The 23,479-nt window shown below is 39.0% G+C and overlaps 1 protein-coding gene across 1 annotated transcript in view; it reads left to right on the forward strand.

The window, feature by feature from the left end:
* Window positions 1-17,554, forward strand: part of LOC139689674 (endothelin-converting enzyme 2-like) — a 284,393-nt gene extending 266,839 nt beyond the window's left edge. Inside the window, exons 12-15 of the mRNA XM_071586864.1 lie at window positions 2,546-2,828; window positions 5,174-5,269; window positions 13,441-13,517; window positions 16,588-17,554. Coding sequence (XP_071442965.1) covers window positions 2,546-2,828; window positions 5,174-5,269; window positions 13,441-13,517; window positions 16,588-16,669 — 538 coding nt within the window. The 3' untranslated portion in view covers window positions 16,670-17,554. The remainder of the gene's footprint in view (window positions 1-2,545; window positions 2,829-5,173; window positions 5,270-13,440; window positions 13,518-16,587) is intronic.
* Window positions 17,555-23,479: the final 5,925 nt, after the last annotated feature.

A 23,479-nucleotide genomic window follows, 5' to 3' on the forward strand; every position in this document is an offset into this window, starting at 1 on the left:
GACTTAAGCTCTGCAGAGTTGTAGTATGAAAACAAAAGCTTTGGCAAACTTTGTTTAGGGATATACTGGCATTTATTTTTAGATTTAGCCAAAACTTCTGCAAATATCTAAACTTAAGTTCTCTTGAATTGATATTAAACATTAGCTGACTGTAAACGAAGTTCCCAGACTTCTATAAATCTGCAACAAGTGTGCATATGCAAAATTTCATTTGGTAAACAGAGATTCTATCGGCTGGTATTATTATTCATGCATTGAGCGGTTACTTCATGAACCTCTTGGCGATTATAAGAAAATAACTTGGTATATTTAATTGAATTTTCTGTCACTCAACTGGTTTCATTGGATTGCTGATGTCCTCAGTTGACCTTTCTGTTTTCATAATTATGAGTTCATGCCCCTAACATGATTTCCTTTGGGTGGAGGGTCAAAGTCAAAAAAGCTTTTAAGTTATTTCAGTGAACTTATTCCCTTTCAATAATTTCCGGTAGATACTAATGCAATTCACAAAGTCTGATGATTCTGCTCATAAATAAACTATATTATTTATTATAAATAAATATATACTTATTACAGATAAATATAACAGGTTTCAAAGGATTGTTGTGTAAATCAAAAAATCCCTCTTACAATTTTGTTCCCATTGGCCATTACTATGGAGCTAGTGTTGTTGAGAAGTGATTCACTCATCAAAGTGACACTTTGAATACCTACTCACCATTTAAAGTTCTGAAAGCAACTGGAGCTGGCATTGAGTACTGCATGCGGTAATGTTTTTCCTCAGAAGTAACCGATAATTAAACTTTCCTTAGATGTCACTTTGAAGCTGTTAGTTTTCATAACATTCTACTGCTTTCACTCTATCCTCGAGATGTACATTTATTTTCCTCACACATTTTAAGGGATTTTATTGTGTGAACTGCATATTCATGCCTTCCCTTTTCCGCTGAACTTGGCTGCAGATCTAGAACAGTGCCCCTTAACAGTAAGGCCACATATTGTGGGTGATGCAGCAACGGCCGGCCCCGGTGGCAGCAGGGAATTGTTCTCGCCTGCCAATCCAAAGATTCCCGCCTAGGTGTTTTTTCCTCCACCTAGAGCTTGGGTGTATGTAATGGTAATATTGTTATATCATTGTTTGAAGTCCGATGTAAAGGTCGAAGTGCTGTTTTCGTACTAATTCAAAATAAGTAAATAAACTGTGTGTTTAATTATTACTATTTGGTCTGAGATAGCTGGCTAATTTGATGCAAATATAAACAAAAGAAGAACAAATATCAGCAAGAACGAACGCATCCCTACTTTCACTTAACATGTTTGATGCATTAAGTGGCCACAAAGTTCATTGCGCCACAATAAAATGCCCATGTCGTTGGCTTAAAGAAACTTGTTTCAGCTGACTGAACACACTATATGCTATATTGATAGTTTACTAATCAGGATTATGCTAAATGAGACAGTGGTATGGAATTATCTTTTGAATTTATTTCCATCATCTTTTTCTCTCTTGTACTTAGAATCTTAAACCAGAGGAAATTGAAATGTTTGTCGGCTCGTTTTCATTTTGTGAAAACCTGTAATTGTTTGATAAATAGATTTCATGTCTGTATAAACAGAATTATATCTTCAGTCATTGAGTGTAGTTTAATCATGCTCCATTCTTAATTCTTTTGCAAGCTTCATTTTACTTGGTAAGTATTGCTCATAATATTCCTCTTTGTTTCTATTATTTGACTTAATTTCAAACAGCAAGGAGAGCCACAACAGGTACTGAAAAGGAGCATGATTTAGTAATCAGGAAAATGCGCAATTGTATTGAGTTACTTACCATAAAAATTGGCGGCTGTTGGAAGACAAGAGGTACTGGTAGTCAGCATAATGTAATGCAGAAGGAATACATGAGTCTTAATCTGATATAAAAATGTCTTGGATGCTTAGGATTTGGGAAATAAATACCTTCATTACTGTTATTTGGAGAGCCCTTATTTCAGTACACTCATTTTTGATGTACCTTCTGTGAAATGTTTTGTAGAAAGTCCTCGTGCTGGGCAATGGGAATGCTTCTGCTATAAGGGGTTTTTCTACCAACACATGGAATTGTTTAGAATCAAATTCCTAATTGCCCAATGATGGGATTCAATACATGGGTGAGTTGCCAGAGATTTGTATATTTTATGAAAGGATCATTTTGTCATAGAAGTTTCCATGCTATCATACCATGCTCCTTGAAATCATGCTTCTAATATAATTATTGACCTCTGGGGTTGTTCAGGTTACTGAATTTTTGCGCATAAACTTTGTCTAAACTTCTATTTTGCAATGTAATCCTTAGTCATGAAAATTAGTCACCAAATTGTGAAATACATGACATTTTGGAAATTGGAAGTTGGACTCCGGTGGTCAACCTGTCTTCCCTCTTGTGTGCTCTTATTGTCCTACCTTTTGGATTATCTCTCTTCTACTCCAGTGTTTAAAAGCTTCCCTAACCATCAGCCTCTTATTTCAATGGATATTTTACATTGTGATTTTTGTCTTTCGCTTTCAGATCTGTGCTGTATGGAACCCTTGGTGTTTCAATTGCTGAGGCAATCACCCAAGGCCTCATAGGAGATGACATAATGGCTGATGTGTACAAGCGCTTTGAAAACCTTGATATCTATACAACTACTCCTGTGTCATTAGTCGAGCCTTTGCCGCCATTTGCTGAGCAGTCAACAAATTGTGTGAGGAAGCTCATCGTAGACAGGGAGCTGGCTCCAATCGCCATTGCCAACAGGACAGCCCTCAACACATTCATGCAGATAAATGCTGTACGGCTTGCCTCTGAGGTCAGTCCCACTTTGTTAATTTAAATGTTTTGTTTTCCTAAATCCTGCCAATTTCAACATCTCCCTATGGTGGCGATTGTTTTTGAGATTCTCTACAATGCAACAATTTCAAAGTGGAATTTGCATTGGTGGATGTCTCAACTCATAAGTTACCGATCATATATCTATGGCATTAATCATCTGCCTCTTTTAGGAATCCAATCATGATAGCATAAGTGTGTTCTAAGTTGGTCTAAGAAATGGAGATTTACATGCTAGCATGTAAAATAATCTATCTTAGATTTCTGGTTCATCATTTAAAAATTAATATTTTATGTATAAGTTAACAAGTTGATATGAGTGTAGTTTGATAGGTTCTCAGAATCACGATCAGATGTCAGCACCGGCGCAACAAGTTTCCAGTGTAGTAATATGTAATCCTTTATGAGTAAGAATAGGTAATGTGTAAGTGCTCTAAGAAGAGATCTGTGGTGCAGATGCCTCTCCGTTGTTGTTTCCATGTAGTGATTTGTGAATGTGGAAAAAATTGAACTTTGAGCAGTGATTAAATAATTTGTAAAGAAAGGTGTGAAAGCAAAGGAGATTCATGTTGGCATTCAGAAGAACACTGTGGGGGACTCAGCTCCTTCATATTCAACTGTTGCCTAGTCGACAAACGATATAAATGATGAAAGAAGACGCTTGGCTTTTCCACACAGAGAATTTTTATTACTGAATAATAATGAAAGGTAATAAAAATAGTATGTGTGGCAAAGCAAAGTGTCTCGTTTCCAAAGTGTTACACCTGAAATTGTGTCATTTAGACAAGTTTAAGTTTGGTCTGGACAGCTTACATGATGATTCGTGCAGTAGTTGGCCAAAATGTGCCACTACCCCAGAAATAATTGTAAAAGTGCACAAAATGGTAATGGAGGATTGCCGACTGAAAGTGTGAGTAATGACTGAAGCTGCAGGGATGTCAATAGAATGGGCACATCACATTTTAACTGTGGAATTGGATATGAGAAAATTATCTGCTTGATGGGTACTCTTGATGAAGGATCACAAATGCATCGGAATTGAAATTTCCAAATAATCTTTGGCCCGTTTTAAGATCAGCCAACAAGATTTTCTGCACGGCTTTGAGACCACAGATGAAACTTGGATCCACTGCGAAATCCCAGAGACAAAACAGCACTCAAAGCAGTGGCAAGATGTTGATTCACCACCACAGAAAGAAAGCAAAGGCAATATGGTCGGCCAGAAAGGTGATGGGTTCAGTTTTCTGGGATGTTAAAGGGATTCTGCTGATAGATCATCTTCCCACTGGTCAAGCAACTATTGGACAATACTGCGCTAACCTCCTGAACCAACTAAAGCAAAAGATACACGAAAAAAGGCCAGGTTTGGCAAGGAAGACGGTCATCTTTCATCTAGACAATGAACACCCACACACGTGTCACTGCCATGGCAAGAATATGTGAACTAAGATAGAAATTGCGGCCACACCCTCCTTATTCGCCTAATGTGGGCTCCATCAGATTTCCATCTCTTCACCAAGCTCAAAAGTTTCCCTGGTGGATGGGGATTCTCTTCAAACAAAGAGCTAACAGTCGAAGTGGACGGGTATTTTGCACAGGCCTGAAGGAATCTAATTTTCAAGATGGGACGAAGACTTAGGAACATCCCTGAATCACTGGATTGGATTGGTTTGCTGAGATCACCACTGGAGAGATTGAGATGGAAAACAAAGATGGAAAGTCAGTATCTTCTGAGAATAAAGAAATCAGTGACAGATAAGTAGTAATTAAAAAGTCATAATTATCTTGGAACTCTGGGGAAAATATAAGAATTGTTTAACACATGGCATCCAATTCGAGCTGCTATTTCTAAAGTCATCGATATCTTAATGTAAATTGCCATCATCATTTTGAAATGTGTCAATGACAGATTTAGTCATTATTGGATTGGCTATTTAAACCTGCCTCACCTGGGAGGCAGTAAAATGCAAATAAGACCATCTAACCTAAAACAGAGCTAACAAACCAATCATAATGTAATTGACATTTACTTTCCAGACTTTTCAAAAATGTAAATTTTCAAAAAGATAGTTATGTAATCATTGTCTACGAGTACAATGTTATTTTGTTTAAACCTGGGAATGAATTAATTGATTTCTCATGAGATGAAATGGAAATTTGGGTTCCGAGAGATGAAACACAGGCGAAAACTAATCATGTTAGCCGATTGAGGTACTCCTGCCTATTACTAGAGGTTTAAGTTAAGTGATGGGGTTTCTATGCTATTTAGTGAACATTTTTACCAATCTCATCTTAGTAACAACTGTCTCTTCTGACTCTTTCCAGGCTCTGGAACATCTTTCAGCTGATGGGCTTCACATTCATCAGCCAGGGTTGGAAGATTATGAGGCAGAAAGTGTCTTCTTTTTGGCATACGGCCAGGTAATAGCACAAATACAAAAGTTATCTTTGTTCCCCTGTATGAAATGCATTGGAATAGGTGCAGAACATTTATTATTTTCATCTCAAAACTAAGTATCTCTACTATTTTTATACATTTTTGCCAAACAGTTTTAAACATTTGTCATGTCTCTGAATTAGTTTTTCAATTCCTTCAGCATAAAATTCTGCCATCTGTGATCACAGCCAACCGATAATGGCATCTTGAATTTCGTCGTTGAGACAAGAAAAAAACATGTAGTAGCCTAATTCTGTCATTTTTCCATGAAATAGAGTCATAGAAATTGGTGGAAAACTTTTTAAGAACTCAGATGTTGTAAAACATTGGTTTTCACGAACTTTTCCGTCAATTTTCGCGTGCAGTTCACTTTACGCCACAGATAGGAGGCAACTTTTGTCATCACATGTTTTGTCACATTTGTGTTCACTCTTAAATGAACGACAATACAGATGCACAGCTATTGCCACACATCACATTTGGTCCGTACAGAGAAGAAATTTCCACATGAATGTCAGTACCTTTTTAAATTATTTTAATCAGTAAAAACCTTATCACTGAATGGATTTCACATTTGGTGTGAATTACAATTGTATCGTTCATTTTGACTCGATATTGTATAAACAAATGACAAGTGGTGTAACAAACTGAGTAGCTTCAGGCGTGATGTGGTGGAAGTCGAACATAATGAATAACTGATTGAAGCACTTTTCTACTTGATGAATTTTTTTTATTTTACGACCGGGTTTCGATGTATTGCACCATCATCGGGACCCGATGAATTTTATCAAGTGAAAAAGTGCTTCGATCAGTTATTCATTAAGTGGTGCAACCCTCCAACCACTGCATCTCAAGGCACATCCTGCCCCAGTGAGTGTGCGCATCAATTCAGCAACCTTGCGGCTCCCTCCACTCATTTTCATGCCACACGAACCTACTTTCTGGTCAGCCCTTGTGCATGCCATAAATAGAAAATTTCATGTTATAGCTTTGTATTACATAGTTAATATATATATATATATTAGATGTGAGAAATTCCAGAGTAGAGAGAGCATTTGCTTGAACTGAGAAGTGTGGAGTGGGAGGGGATGATGCCCAAATACTTAGGTGGTGGCCAAAGCACTTGAATGGTAATGGTAAGTTGCATTATGGCAGCAATAAGAGCTTGAGGGAGGCAAAGTTTTTCTTTCAGATGTGTTTCCCTTTATTGGTCTGGAAGAGTAATTTATGGCTCCTTGAGTTGCTATTAGCTGCCATGAGATTTGATGGGCTGAACCGAAGACCCTTTTGAGTGCTCAGAGAAGAAAAAATGGATGGATGAATTAGGGTGGGAATTCCATATTATTGCATGTATCTTGGGAAAAGATTTCCACATCTCCATATGGATGATACCCTTAAAACTGACATCAGTGCGTGTGGCAAGAGGGGGGGGGGGCAATAGCAATGATCGGAAAGAGAAGAAGGAGTTGCCGCATGAGAAATTCATGCTCCTGTGATATCTTCTCTCTCTATCATTAAGGGCTGTGCAAGGGAAAAAAATCCTTGATTCTATTAAATTGCAGCCTGTTTTCCTTAATTTTTTACTATTTTACTGCCTACGTAGTGTGGGTATTGGATTATGCCCTCAGCGTGGAAAATAAAACCACATGTGTGATATCTTTTAAGTTAATCTGGCTGGCATTGACTCTTTAAGAGTGTCAAATCCCTGATTATTTAGTTGTCATGCCATGCTTTGTGTTCTCTGTGGCTCTTTTCCAAGAACCAATGAACTTTTTGTCTCCCTTATTTCCTGGCCCAAAAGATATACACACATAAGATTAGCTGTGATTTTTCCAGATTAGAATTTACAAAGAAATACCTTGTCAAACAGAACCAAAAGAACCAAAGTAAATTAATGCAAACACTGTATACCAAGAAAAGGGTAATGGTACATTAAAAAATGGCTGCTATATGGATGTGTATTTGTTGTAGATTGCCAGTAATTCATCACCACTGCTGCTAAATCATTTTGTCAGTTGTTTTCACTGGGGTTGTGATTTCCCTCACACATACAATGCCATCTTCACTTCCATCTGGCACATTTCTTATACCATATTTTTCAAAAGGCGCTATGATGGTGTCTCTTTTAACTTCTGCCTTGACTTTTTCAATCACAAACACTGGCAATCGATGGTCATTTCATTATTCCCTTTGGTTTGACGTCTTAAGTTGGTGCCTTAAATGCTATCTTTCACATTCTTTTGGCAGTTTCTGTGCTATTGTGTTTTGAACCCACCAGCCATTTATTTTCACGAAACTCTCGTACTGTGATGTTATCCCAGATAAACTGGCAATAGACATACCCATCACTTATTCCCTCCCTGCAATTAAAATCAGTTTTGCTTGAATCCTTTCCTCATGTGATTTACAATTCAGTTCTTAATATTTTCCTCAGGCATATTCCTTTTAGGAGCACATGGGCATGTCGTTTTTTTACTCATACCTGTCTTTACCAAGTCCAACTTCTGCTTCCTCTGTTTTCTTCTTGCTACACGCTTCTCCTATTATCTTCTCAGTTAGAGGTGGGCCACAATGTCTTTCAACTGTCTTCTTTCCATGTTCTGAAGTGTAATTCTCGAAGTTCAAATACAACACTGGATGACAATCTTCTCTCTGAAGACCTCAAGAACTTGCTATCACTATAACTTTTTATGCAGTCCTAAGTTTCTGTTATTATTTTGATGTTATTGAAATATATTTTAAAAGCAACCATTTTCTCTGTCTTAATGACACACTCATACTAGTTAAGGTAGGGTGCCTGTAGACTCGATAGTTTATCCGGGGGAGATAAGATGAATGCATTGAAAAGGTGTGTTATGTTTACCAGGGGGGAGACATTCCCGTTAGTCCAATGCATATTAGTTGGGCAGCTGTACCACACGTGAGATGTAACTGAACATGCTACATTGTTTACATTTATGATTTATTTGAGAATTTTCTTACGAAATACTTTCCAGGAAATATTAAAACACTACAACTTACAACTGGCTAAAAACAGTGTTATTATGGAAATTTGTAATAAAGGCAACCATTTTCTGTGCCTGGTATGGGGAAAAAATACTAATGAGTAATATCGTTCGGCTTTTGTTTAAGAACATCAGAAAATCACACTTTACATTTCATGCGCATTGAAATAACCATAATACTGTTAGGATATCATTGCTAACGGTGTGCCTGATCACTTTGATGAGGAAACAAATGGAGCTTAATTTATAGCATGACATGTTAATATAGACACCCCAAGGTAATTTACTATCTATTTCAATACTCAGGAAGAAAGAACTGGTATTTTTTGGAATAAATTTCCCATCGATATTGACATTGATGTTAGCATTTGGCTTAATTTTATCAGTCAAGTGTGCCAAGCTTGATTTATTTGCATTGAGGGAGTTGGAGAGGCCTTGAACCACTCATCTAGCAGAAGTGAGGCATGGATGATTTGATTAGACACCAGGTCATTGATTAAAGAGGCATAAACACTAAAACATTGGCGCCATCAGCATAGAGCACTGGGAGTATGCCAGGCAAGGTATTTAGTCTACCTGTGAGGTCATTAATGTACAAAGAGAACAGTACTGGTCCCAGGACAGAGCCCTGGGGGACACTGGATTTGATACAATTGGGAGGTGATACACACTGTGTCTTATCCAAATTGGTTGAATGATCCATCCCAATGGAAATGCTTCTAAGGATTTGAAAAAAATTACTTATGGTGTCAAAGAGGTGGGTTGGTTGTGGTGGTCAACTCTGTTTCTGCTATTATCTGTTGCATTTTGCTCAATTTGAAATAAATTGTGAATTTATCCATTTTTGAATAAAATAAATATCAGTAGAGTTTGAAAAGATGAATGTTTTGGTAACGTTCAAGCCCATGAGAGAGTTTGCTCTCTGTCGAATGCATACTCCATGGAAAATTACCAGTTATAATGAACGATGAACAATTTTTTCAAGATGGCGACTTCCGATAATAAGTGTGATATTTGCTCCAAAAATATTCCCGAAAACCAGCTATATTTGGAATGTGGTTTTGGCTGTAAGTCATTTTTCCATTACGGATGTGTTGGTCTTACGGAATCAGTGGCGAATTCCATAGCCAACAACTCGCAATTACTCTATCGATGTGAAAAGTGTTTGTTTGGTCCATGTGACGCAATTGAAAAAATTGAGTGTAAACAAGACGAAGTCCTACATATTGTGACAGATCTACAGGTCAAGCTCAAGGACTGTTTGAAATTAATAAATGACCAGTCAAAGGAAATCGCCATTCTAAAAACGAGTCCACTGAAAACGCATGAGAAACCGAGGGAAATACCGGGTGACGTCAAGATATCGATCACCAACTCATTGGAAAGTGAGCGATCGCAACTTCCCGTGAAAACTGTGAAAGAGAAGAAAAGTAACATGGAACGGTTTAATTATTCTCAAGTCGGAGCTACTGATAATAATACTAATAATAAAGAGCGTGCTCCTAAGGTGACGCTGCCGTACTCTTCCGTTGCTCGCAAAGGAAATGTACAGCCACCACCTGTGGAACCGCATACCACTGCATGCAACATGAGGAAAGAAGACGACGAGGGCTACACCATGGTCTCATATAAACGGAAACCTCGGCCAAAGCCAATTGTGGGGACGTCAAACTTGGACAGTGATTTAGTCGGGCTGCCGAAAATGGTCCACATACACGCTTGGCGATTCAAAGAAGACACGTCAATCGAAGCAGTTAAAAAGTATGTATCAAGTAAAATACCTGGCAAGTGCTTCGAGATCGAGCAGTTAAAGGTATCTAGAGGCACCTATACCTCTTTTCGTGTATCGGTCGGTGAAGACTTAAAAGATGTCGTGGAAAGTCCCGACTTTTGGCCGAAACATGTTTGTGTCAGTAGGTTTTTTTTTCTGAAGGCCCGCCTGACCTCCGCAAAGGGTTAGTCAAAGTTAGACAGCCATTAACAATCGCGCAAGTAAATATTCAGTGCCTTAGGAACAAAGTAAACCTGCTTGAAGTGGCTATGAACGAGTGTGAACCAGACTTTTTGTGTATTACAGAGCATTGGTTAAAATACGAAGAACTTAAGGTTATTTCACTCTCAAATTACTCCCTAGTGTCGTCATTCTGCCGGGCCACGTATAAAAATGGAGGTGTGGCCATTTTCGTGCATAGCAGAATAAAGGGGACTATTAACTCAGTTCACGTGCCTGTGAAGGAAGAAAAAACCTTTGAATGTGCAGTGTGTTTCCATGAAACTCCAGTGGGATTGCTTGTGCTCATCTCCATCTATAGATCACCAACTGGTGATTTTCATTCATTCATTAAAAAACTGGACCAACTCATTTGCTCCTTATATGCAAGCAACAGGATACTCGTGCTGAACGGCGATCTCAACTGTAATCTCTTAGTTGACTCCCCTCACAGATCAGAATTGTTGAATCTGTTCAAAACTTATGGCATGGAATGTTTTAACAATAATCCTACCAGAGTCACTCCCACATCTGCCACCCTAATTGATTACGCTGTGACCAACTTTAACCATGAAAAAGTAGTCACAACTGTTTGCGACCTAGGTATAACAGACCATTGCATGGTGAAAATAAGTATCGATACTAACCAACCAATGGATAGTCCAAATGATAAAACTTACCCAAGGCGGTCTCTCACTCATGGAAATATGCAGCATTTTCTGCTCCTTCTTCAGTCCCAAAACTGGGACAATGTCTATGACCTTAAGTCAGTAGACGAAGGTTTCAATTACTTTTATTCAATTTTCAAACACAATTTTGAAATGTGTTTCCCAGTAACACATCATAAAATATTTCATAGAACTAAATGTAAGCCATGGCTAACTGATGAGATCCGTTATTACTCAACTATCCTTAAAAAACTTGCTATCTCCAGTAAAAGTTCAAACAATCATGAACAAAGGTTACTCTATAAGGAATTTCAAAAGTATTACCGTAAACTGATTTCTACCACGAAAAGAACCTATAATGATAATAAGTTACTTAATTCCAATAACAAGTCCAAAACTGCATGGGAAATAATTAATGACTGTAGAGGTAAGAAAAATCCACAACTCACTCTCCCAAAACTTTGTAACCCTGAAAATAACACTGCCATTAGCTATTCATCTCTAGCTAATAAATTTAACAAATACTACGTATCAGCTCCTTGCCTAACTACTTCTCCAGCCAATGTGCTTTTAGCAAATGCACCATCGTCAATGTTTGCCAAGCCCTGTTCTGAAACCAATCTAAAAACTATTGTCTCCTCACTCAGAAACAAATCCAGTACTGGCCCAGATGAAATTCCTGGTAAAGTTGTTCATCATTGTTTTGAAGCCATAAAAGCACCCCTTTTATTTTTAATTAATGAATCTTTGATACAAGGGATTTTCCCATCCCAATTAAAAGAATCAAAAGTAGTGCCCATTTATAAAAACCATGGCTGTGTAAATGATTTGAATAACTACAGACCAATAGCCGTCCAAAATACATTTGCTAAAATATTCGAAAAAGCCATGTATATGCAAATAGCATCTTATCTCGAAAAAAACTTCCTACTTTCTAATTCTCAGCATGGATTTAGATCGGAAAGGTCTACCACAACTGCCATATGTCAGGCAATCGACAGCATACTTAATTCATTAGATGCTAAACGCAAAACTCTTGGAATGTTTTTTGACTTGTCAAAGGCTTTTGATAATGTAAACCACAATAGACTACTAATTAAACTCAATAGAATAGGAATTAGAGGAAGTCCTTTAAACTGGTTGAAGTCCTTTATTCATAATCGCACTCAAAAAGTAGTGTTATCAGTTGATGGGTCAAAATATTCATCCGAAGCATACCAAGTTAACAAAGGTGTTCCACAAGGCTCAACCCTTGGGCCACTCCTCTTTCTGATTTACATCAATGACCTACCTAACTGCTTACCAAATAATGATGGAATAATACCAGTGTTGTACGCTGACGACACTAATATAATAATATCAACACAAACATATCCCAGCCTTGTGGAAAAAGCTAAGTCTGTCACACTTGCTATAAACAAGTGGTGTACAGACAACCTTCTAGACTTAAATGTAAATAAAAGTAAAATAGTAATCTTTACACACAATAAGAACATATCAGATGATCTGCTGGTAAAAATCAATGACCTATCAATTGAGCGTGTGACAGAATGCAAATTTCTAGGTATTTCTCTATGTGCAAATATTTCTTGGGATACTCATGTAAAAGCCCTCCAACACAAGCTCAGTTCAACTTGCTACTTATTAAGACACCTGTATGAAACTACAAGTAAAACTGTACTACTCAATTTGTACTATGGGGAAATTTACTCAAATATAACCTGCAGTATAATATTATGGGGATCAGCTGCTATTTCTCAAACCATCTTTAAAATGCAAAAGAAAGCTATTAGAATCATCGCCAGGAAACCTTACAATGCTCCATCAAGGCCTATTTTCCATTAATTAAATTTGCTACCACTCCCATGCATCTACATTACGTTTTTAATTCTATATATAAAAAATAACATCGGCAACTATTCTCTTAACTCTGCCTATCATCATCATTACACCAGAGGCAGGAATGACTTCCATTATGGGAATATAAGAACTAAAGCATTGAAATTAGGACCCAATGAAATGGGCATCAGATTATTTAACAAACTACCCAAAAGTATCAAGGATACACAGGGAACTGCCGTATTCAGGCATAAACTAAAAAGATATCTACAACGCAATATGTTTTACTCGGTTGATGAATATCTCAACAATATTCCCGACCAGTAAGTTCATACTTTTAGTTTCTAGCAATGGTAATGGTCTGATTCATGTTTGTGATCAATGATTTTTCTGAATTTGATATTGTATGTGCATGTTACAGCCGATGTTCATGGGTTTGTACCAAACACTTATGTAACTATGAGCATCTATTCTTTTATGTATCTTAACTGAGCCTGTGTCTTTGCTCCTCATTGACGTGCCTTATATCATGTACATACTTCACCCACCTGGTATTTTTGTATTGTGATCTCTGGGCAAATAAAAAGTAATAATAATAATAATAATAATGGAACTTATGATGAGCTAATATTGAACAAACAATTTATTCACAGACATTGTGTTCAGTATTGACACCCCAGGAACTGGATGCCGTTGACACAATGGGGAGGAACTTGAGAGATCCAGTTTTGTAAGTATGCAACTTGACTTGAGCATATCAGTTGATATTTTTGTGTCATTCACCGAAATAGAGGAATATTGCCTAAATTAAACATCTGTGGAACTATCCTTTTGCAGTACCCATTCTGGTTGCAATTTTACATACATGTATAGCTGTTGCCATATCTTGTTATTATTTCTCCTCCTTTTAATCCTAAGTTACAGGATAAAAATCGTAGCGGAAAAGAGCTGAAATTACTCCCGTATAAGTGGTAGTTACAGTGTACCAATCTCTTTTTTGGTATTACTGGATTAATTATACGAGTACCATTGATCACTCATTTTTTGCGTGTAGCAAATTATTATTGTTACTTCTGTAGAACAATAGGCAGTAGCTAGAGGCCCAATACTTTTCTGTGAAGGTACACTCCGGTAAGAATGATTTCATTGGTGTAGATTCTCAATTTTAGAAAAGGTGTTATGTGAGGTCACTTGATTCTGAAAAATATTTTTTTTCCTGCTTAGGGAAATGATAAACGTAAAATAACATCAATGTAACTACACTCTGGTAATGAGTAACAAACCATGAGAGTACTAGGCAAGACCCATTCTGTTCCCTGAGCATTACTTTCAATGTTCATACTCAACTGTGCTGCCTTTGTCCCCTGATGCTGAACCCAAGTCAGCATATTTATCATCTTTCCATTCTGCTGAATCGGACCTTTTGTAAGTGCCCTGTGCACTGGTATGCATCAATCCCAGGAAACCTTTAAATGTACATTGTGAATAATGATGCACAGTATCTCTCCAGTTCTGCAGTATGGTTTTGTTGATATCCAACTTCATTTCTTTCTCACGTCCGAAATGCCTCTGTGTTTTAAGCGAGAGCTTTGTCGAATAATATCCTGTTTTGTTTTCAAGATGGCTGTTCTTAAACCGTGTGCCAATGAATGATTTAATGTGTGACCCCTGGTGTTGCCATGCAGAAATAAAGTGTAGTGGGAGGGGGCATTAAAGAGGAGGTCACTTTTTTGGAACTGCAATAATTTGCCGGAGTGTACATTCATAGATCGGAAATCCAAGGGGAGGCTGAAAACTAATGCACACATGCATCTATAATACATGTAGACCACAAACAAAATGACCTTCAGAAGCACTTCTGGTGGCATGTGGAAGTAACATTCCTCCTCAACATGCATGCGCAGGTTTGAGGTCGTTACATTCAACCAGTGTATTTGGAGAAGCGGAAGTATGTAGAAGTGTTCTAGTGCTATGTTGACATGACTTTTCTCGAATCCAGGAATAGACATCTGCCTTCACCTCATCGGTCCGAGGTGTAATGATTAACCTTGAGGTGCCTATTGAGTTGAGGAAAAAATAAAAATTGCAAGGGGCAAGATCAGGGGAATAAAGGAGGGTATGGAATCTGTTTAAATTTCAGGTTTCCCAGAGCCTCTCCAGTTGCGCGTGAGGTGTGTGGACGAGCGTTGTCACGTTGCAAGATTATTGGCGCCAGGCTCCCTTTAACGCGACAAACTCCACATCAGAGGTGTATTATATGCTTTTGAGTGATTCGCCAGTTATTTTGAATCAAATATTTGACGAGTTTGCGATGTTTGTCGTCTGTGGAAGTGATCGGACGTCCGCTGCGTGTTTCATCAACAATTATGGCTTTTCCAGTCTCGCAACCACGAAATTTTACTACCCGCTGATTTACAGTAGACCTATGAACAGCATCCTCACCATAAACAGCCTTGGAACGACGATGAATCTCAGTAGGTGTCACTTTTTTAGGAGTTGAAAATTCGATAACAGCACGCTGTATCACTCGCGTTGACATCGCACTAGAACACGTCTCCATACTTCCGCTTCTCAAAATACAGTGGATGAATGTAACGACCTCAAACTGGCGCATGCGTGTTGAGGTGGAATGTTACTTCCACATGCCATCAGGAGTGCTTTGGAAGGTCATCTTTTTTGTGGTCTACAAGCATGTGTGCATTAGTTTTCAGCCTACCCTTGTACGTATTGATCGTGGTCTTTTAAGTGTCAATTATGCATGGTAGTGAAATTTTTGCCCATGTTTCCATTCACTTTGTAGATTACACTAGGCGTCATATTGATGAAGCCCTTTTTGTCGTTGCAATTGTGGTAATTAATATTACTTTGGTATAGGACTTCATTAAAAAATTGTAAAAACGTTTGATGAAATTAGTTTTTTTGCATGTTTACTCTGGTGAAATATATTTACTTAATCCATAAATAATTAATTGCAGCAGGTTTAGATTGTCACCAAAAGGACCAAAAAAATTATTGTCAGCAGCATTAGCATTACGAGGGAATATGGTATAATTGAAACACTTACATATTTGCTAAATTTTGTTCTTTATAACTGTACATTGAGATGTGATGCAAATTGCTGCTGTTAATACTATTATTACTGTTTTCATTAGCTGATCTAGTTACAGGCCGGCAGGAAGGGATTTCTGGCAATGGATGCACTAGGATAGTGTGGATGGGATTGTTAATGTTGGTATCAAAATGTTTATCATTAAAGGCTAGCCTTATGCTTAATCCTGTATGGATTAAAATCTTCAATTTTTCTTGCAGATATTTCGATTTTGAAGGGATGTCATATTTTTGAGATTTATGTACCAGGTCAATATTGTCAGCTATTTTCAGTTGACATTCTTGTCACATGAGTGACCAATGCTTTCAATTCCAAACATGTTTGCATAAAATGAGAGATATACATATATAGCTGTAGCTATATCCTGAGCATGGTTAGGTCTTTTGCAGCTGGTACTGGGCCTAATTTTTTGATTTTTTATTACTACCACTATAAACTTTCACAGTGTCCCTCTTGTAAATAATAAATTAACCAAGTGAAACTGCAATTTTCATGCTGAAGTGAAAATAATTGTAATTTGTGATGGTGGATTTGGATTGTTCTACTGTAAAAAAAAATGTAAACTGTTCAGCTTTCTTTGCAATTAACCTGAGAATTAGGAAAAAGCAATGCTTAATATTTTTTGGTAATTATGATCGAATTCATTTATTAATGATAAAATACTGATGAATGCCCACCCTTTGGTTGACAGGATGAAAGTGACGCTGTCCCAAGTGAACAAGTTTGCGGAAGCATTTGAGTGTCCAGCTGGATTGGGGACGGTGTGCAGGTGAACTGGTTGGCCTTGAATTCAGTTCACTCGTGTGTTGGCTTGAATCATTTGAATGCTGGTGGGGTTTACTGTTTGAGGTGACTCTTGAGACAATTACATAGAGAGAGAGAGAGAGGAGTTTTTTTAATGCCAAAATTTCAATGGATGGAAAATGAGCATAACTTATTGTGAAGACTGAAGTGTTTTTATTTTAAACAATAGAAGAAAAAGTTCAGTGAATCCCAAGTGATCTGCAGAGGAAGCCTCGGAGATTGTTTTGGAGCAACTGATTATTTTTTTAATTTAAGTGGGCTCTACCACGCAATGATGATTGCTCCATGAGACTGTTGAAAGATTTTCTCACCGGAGAGGATTCCAAAAAAAAAAACTTAAGTTATTAATGAATACCTCCCGCCACTTTCTGTTTGTAGTGATAGGGACAGCGTTTGACTCTCACCACTAATTCTGAAAGGGAATGAAAACTTGAGTTTTCTTAGTTGCCTACCTGGTGATGGCCTATTGGTAATGAAGAAATAAGTGAAAAGTGCCTTTTAGCAGGAAAGAGAGAGAGAGGGGGGGAATTTTGTGATTGTTTTTTTGATGATTAAGGAATTTGAGGTGGCAAGAAACTTGTGAATGTATTTTAAGTTCATTGATTTTTTTTTAGAGATTTTTTTTTAGTGGTAGTGAAAAAAAAAGTGCAAGAAGTGTTTGAAAATGATGAGCGTCTCTCCTTTAAAGCCCTTCCTGTGATTGTGATGTAGTGTTGGCATCTGTAGACCCTCTTTTATTTTTTCTTTTTATAGATTTATCCACAGCATTGTAAGGATGTGAAGGGAAAAAAAAATTATGTAAGATATATTTTATGCTAATATTGTGTACTTTTATGCTTATATGTTGTTTCACATTAAAGCTGACTTATTACATCATTTCATCGCTTTCAATTGAAAAGTTAATATTTATTGAGGTATTAAACGATAAGCATATTTGTTTATTGTGCAGCTTCCACAGGGTGTTGTATCGATCAATTCTGGGCCTTGTGGCACCCCCAAACGTCATCTGCTGAATAGCCATCACTCTACCTCCGTTCCTTTCTAAATTCCTTCCTTCCTTCGTGTGTCTTCATTCAGTCTCTGTGCTGACATCTCCATTCACTTGCTTCCTTCAATCCCTCTTTGGACCTCCTCTGCTGCAGTTCTCCATGATGCGTCTCATTATAGCCTACAGTTGAAGAATTGCAGGCCCTCAGATTTCATGCCGTACCGTTCATACCTTCTCCGGAACTTATCCCTTTGCCTCCTCCTCTTCATCTCTCCCTGCCCATTTTACTCTGCGCTTACCCTCTCCCCCAATTGCTTGTAGTCCACTCTTCCACTGTGCAGTCATTTATTTATTTTTATTTATTTATTTATTCAGTATAAGTCCGAGAACAGCACATTTTGGCCTTTACATTGAACTATTAACAACAATAACAATGGTCACATTTACAAACACCCTAGCCCTAGATGGAGGGAAACTCACCCAGGCGGGAATCGAACCCACGACCCTTGGAATGGCAGACGAGGACGTTACCCCGCCGCCACCGGGGTCGGCAATTCGGCATTCTCATCTCTTATGTGTACTTAATTTATTGTCATGGAACTTGTTTATTTTTTCTGCTTGCAATTTGCACAACCTTCCATCTTCTCTTCTAATCACATGTTTGCCTTTTTGTGCTTATTTCTCTTTTCCCTATGTATAAATTGTTTGTATAAAAAGTATCAGGAAAATTTAGGAAAATTAGATTTATTTCAGATGCTGCCTCAAATTCTTCAATTGATAATTGATATGTCTTAAAAATCCTCTGAGTACAACCCTTGAGCGTTGACGTACTTTCGCTGGTGGCTTTTTAATGACTCAAAAGCTATCTGTTAGGCGGTTTCCAGAAAGTCCTTGAGTGTAAGCATGCAAGCTTCTTTGACGGCACTTAGGGTCCCATGGCGGTGTTCTTTGAGGGAGGGAAGACTTTACTTTTTGGAATAGGAAATGGTTTCTTGGTGCCAAGTAAGGACTGTGAGGGGGTTGGGGAATAGTCACGATGCCATTACAGAAGGTCTTTTTAAGTAGACACTGGACTCAGCTTTTGGTCGTCTGTCAAACAAGGATTTCAAGACATGACTTTAATGTAGATCTATCACCATCTCCAAATTTTCAGTGATAATGTTGTTTGCTGTCATCTTATCGATACCAATACGATCTTCGATCATGAGAGCACTTAATTGTTTGGTCTGAATTCAGCACTTCACACACACGTCACATAATAATTATTAATGATACTTTTTATACAAACTTTGTACATCCATATTAATGCTTTCCATTATGTTTAATTAATGTTTCATTAATGTTTTTACCATTTTAGGGGTTTTCATGTTTGAATGTATGTTTGTTTTCCTCTGACTCTGTGTGCCTCAAATACCCTGTGTCTACTATACATATTTGACAATGTATGGCCGACTGCTTTGCCTGTTATCCTTCCCCTTGTGAGTTCACCCTTTCTCTTGGCCATGGAGGAAGTAGCTCCCATGTGCCCTCTCTTGATCAAGCAATAATCAGGCTCTTGGTTGATTAAAACCCATGAATTTTGGTGGTGGTTATGTCTTCCTTTGATAGGTTAGCTTCAAGCTAGTCTGGCTATCTCAGGTTATAGAATCATCCTGTCGAGTTGGAGGTCCATAGTAGGGTCCTGGTCAAGGAAACCTTTTCCTGCTTGGAATATGCACCCTTCTACCTACCCCACTTACGATAGATGACATCAAAATAAAACCTAGGAATCCCATATGGAAAATATACTTTCATGTATTCTAGGTTCCATTTAGAATTACAAAGTTTTATTTTGAAGTTATTCAATTTGGAACACTTTCACAAAATTTTGCCTGAAATGATTGATATCACACTAACCTTATGTCCTGGGTTTGTTTTCACCTTTCTCATCATTATGCGTTGAATTTTCTGCTCAGTGTAGCATATGGAGTCTGCACAGATGTTGTCCTTGCCAGTGACATAACAAATGTCGGTGGTGGAATGGCCTATCATGTCCAAATGCTTAAAACTGCCAGGGAGAGCACTTGTTACACTTCAGCCGATGGCCTGCAAGTGGATACACTTGCAGACATTACCGCGGAGACCATCACCAAAGTGTTTTTCCGTAGTGGATTTCCCAGTTTTTGTGCTTGTTGTCACGTCACGATTATGTGATATCGTACGTACAGTACGTTTTATTTCTTTTCATGCCTTGTTTCTCTGTGTGCATGTTGTAATATTAAACTATTTTGTGGTCTGCTTCAGATTTTGTTTTTGCTGTGAAGTTTTCTTCATATGTCGCGAAATTGGTGGCACAATCTGCTTCTGCCAAGGGAGATGATGTAGTGGTCATAGTGTTCATCTTGTTTTGACTACGCAGAGCAGCCTTCGTATTTTAAGCTGAAGGCAGCGCCGCATAGCGGAAGAGGATTTTGAAAAGGACTGCGGTTATTACTGGACAAGTCATCAATTATGGACCACGCAATCTCCCGCATGCATGTTGCATTGTGGGTGAAATAAATAGCCTTATTGATGGACCTATGTAATTGTGGTGTGCATCTAAGTGTAACTGGTCCCTTTCTGATTCCCCAGAGATTTTCCTCCTACGTGGTTTATTGTGTTCGAGCCAGGTGTTAGGTAAGATGGAACCATTTCTCTTCCAGGGCGAGGCTGCCTTTTCTCCTTGTTCATTTCCTATTCCTACATCGTGCTCTTTGGCTTCCCTCTTATCCATCTCTCTCTCACTCTCCCTCCCAATTACTTACTTCCACACTCCCATTACTGTCAGGTGTAACATTTCAGGTTGCGATGATAATGAAAGTTATAATCACTTTAAAATGGGAAAAAAATCCATGATGAAAATAAATATGTCAAGATGCTTTTATTAATAATAAAGTTCAGTGCCATGCCAGATGTATGCTCACCCTATTCAGTGGGCTCTCCCGCCCAATTTGTCTCCGCTCCTGGTCCAAAAGCCTCGATAACCCCTCAGCTGCATTGAATTATGTATACAACCCTCCTTTCAAACCATTTCTTGAATAATATTATTTTATATATAGAATACTATCCCTAAATATGTGAAAACTTTAAATGACAATATTTTTATTATTATTATCATATATATAATTTCATATAAAAAATGAAATCCTTTATTAGTGTATAGAATGAAATTTCTGGGTGGCCCTGTTCCTAGAAAATCTGAAGATGCTTTGGATTTTGGGAAATATCATACCCAAAAAGCCTGGAAATGTCCTGAAATTTTTTATACACATTTGGGTGACGAAATGCATTTTTTATTTTGCCAGCAAATAATCCGCGATCGCGGTGGCAATGTCCTGGCTGACCTCAGGTGCGAATACCTTGTGTTTTATTCTTAATTTGTCGAATATTGTAAAAGAAACTTCTCAATTTAAAAGCAGTGTTTGTCATGAAAGTTCACTTTTTTATTATGGTGTAATGAGGTATATATTAAAATTAGCGGAAAATTAAAAGTATAAGTAGCGGTAAAACAAATCTGGAAAAAATTACGGTATTTGATCTGGTCGAACTGGAAATGAGTCATAAAATTTTTACAGGCACTCGTACATTATAATGTGCAAATAAGTGTTTTTACATTTGAACAGAGTAATCAACTCGAAGCTCGATTAGGTAAGTGATGTTGGAGTAGACCCAATAGTAGGCCCAGCATTTTGCGAAATTCAAACATCAGCAGGGTAATAAGGGGGGTCAGTTCCTTCATCTGTGCCGCCTATGGTTCCCCAAGGGAGAACGCCTGGTACCCGAGAAATTGCATGGCATGGGTGAGGGTGCCCCGAGCCTGAGAATCGACCCCGGGTCCTCCGCATAGTAATCCAACTATCTACCTCTGGAATACCGCATCCCATGCATTGAATACGCATGCTATAATATTAAGTATATTAATAAATATGAGAATGTTTATTTGAGCAATCGAGAATATTAGTAACAAGGAGTACCATAATGCCATTAAATCACCTGCCAAAAATTTCTCATGCTCACATCCCTTGCCATACACCCTAATGCTCCGGCTGGCTGGGCAAAGATGCAGATGAATGCGACGCCCCCTCCACCCCCTGCCCCATTCATCCCCCGCCACGGCACATCCCCTCCCCATCGCCTTCCCCTCCACAACGCCCGAGAGACTCAATCCAGCAGACCCACGTGCGCGCTGCTTCTCTATCCTGCCGCTAGGTGTCACGGGCGAAGTTTCCAACCTGTGGACATGGGCCGCAGCGCTCCCCAGCCTCCCCATTGGTCCATTGCCCCTCCCACCCCGCCCCCTGGACGGCGCCTTACCTCCCACCCAGAATGCCGCGAGGGCTCGACGGCGGAACGACGCTCTATTCCGCGGCTGGCTCCGAAGTGAACACGCTTCGTCCGCGAGACGAGACATCGGCCCTTTCCCCTGCCCCGCACCCCTCGGCCCTTCGGAGGGGAAGTGCGTGTCTCATCTCCCCGACCGAGAGGCGCACACACGACGGCGCGAGTCCCGCGTGTTCGTGGCGCGGGCGAAGGGGGTTTATTTCGGTGCTCGCTTTTCTTACGCCTGTTTCCTCCGAGTCCCCTTCCTCGAGCCGAGGAAGCAAGCCTAAGTGGAAAGTAGGAGGAATGGGGGGAGGAAAACCTTTTCCTCCCCCGCGCGAATGAAAGAGGTGGAGGGATGGTGTGCGTGTCCCTATATCCCCTGCTTCCCTTGTCGGCGGGCCGCGCGCTCTCTCCGACGCAAGCGAGGGATAAACAGAGGCGAACTTCCAGGACTATCCCCGCCATTTTTTACCTTCGCTAATGACTGCTCAACTTGCTAGTTGTTTGCCCTCCCTCCGCACTTGTGCACCATCCGTGTCCATGGCGACCAAGGGCGTGGGGAGGGGGCTTATCTCATTCCACCATCCCCCGTCGGATAACTCTTCAATCCGAATGTGCTCCGCCGTCGAATGAACGACATCGCCTCCAAAAGAACCAATCGCCATTTTGTCGCCCTCTTGACTCATGGCTTTGATGATGCGGTATCAGAATTAGGAGCACTTCTCTGGCGGGGGGGGGGGAGCTACTACTTGCTGGGCGGTCCAAAAAACCTCGCCGAAATTTTTATTCATCTATATCCCCACAACACCCCGCAAGCCACCCCAGGGGCGTCGGGCGGGGGTGTTAGGTCACCACCCGTGAAAGAAAATAAAACCAACAATTTCATGCAAATCTACACCCACAGTGGCGTATGTATGCAAAAACCTTCATAACTTACACGCATGCAATATAAATATACTATCAATTAGCATGCTAATACACCCTACGAATATACCTTATGTCTACTTAACATTTAATCTTCTCCTGACTTGTAAAGTAAATGTATTTAATATTACTGTAGTGACTTTGGTTTCTAACTATTATGATTCCTGATTGTTTGGGGAAAGAATGAGTATTTGTATCTATCTGTACTGAAATCCATCTCCCTTATCGTATTATCTTTGTGGCTGATCTACCTGAATAGTGTGGGGCCATAATAATGCCTTTAGTGCCATTTTTAAACTCGTTTGTTCTGAACCTTTCTAAACGTCTTTTAAGTCTCGCTTGTTCTCTTCGCATATCAAGTGGCTCCCAGCCCCAATCCCCTTTGAGACCCGTCACACTCGTCTTCTTATTTTAACAATTTTCAACGGATCTGGATTTATTCTTTCCAAATCATCATTTGTTAGTTTTCATTTTCATTTGTCAGTTTTCATATGGCTCTATTAAGAATGTCATCAGGGATATCTAT

The sequence above is a fragment of the Hetaerina americana genome, unplaced genomic scaffold, assembly GCF_022747635.1.
Source record: "Hetaerina americana unplaced genomic scaffold, ioHetAmer1.1.p SCAF_27, whole genome shotgun sequence".
Lineage (NCBI taxonomy): Eukaryota > Metazoa > Arthropoda > Insecta > Odonata > Calopterygidae > Hetaerina > Hetaerina americana.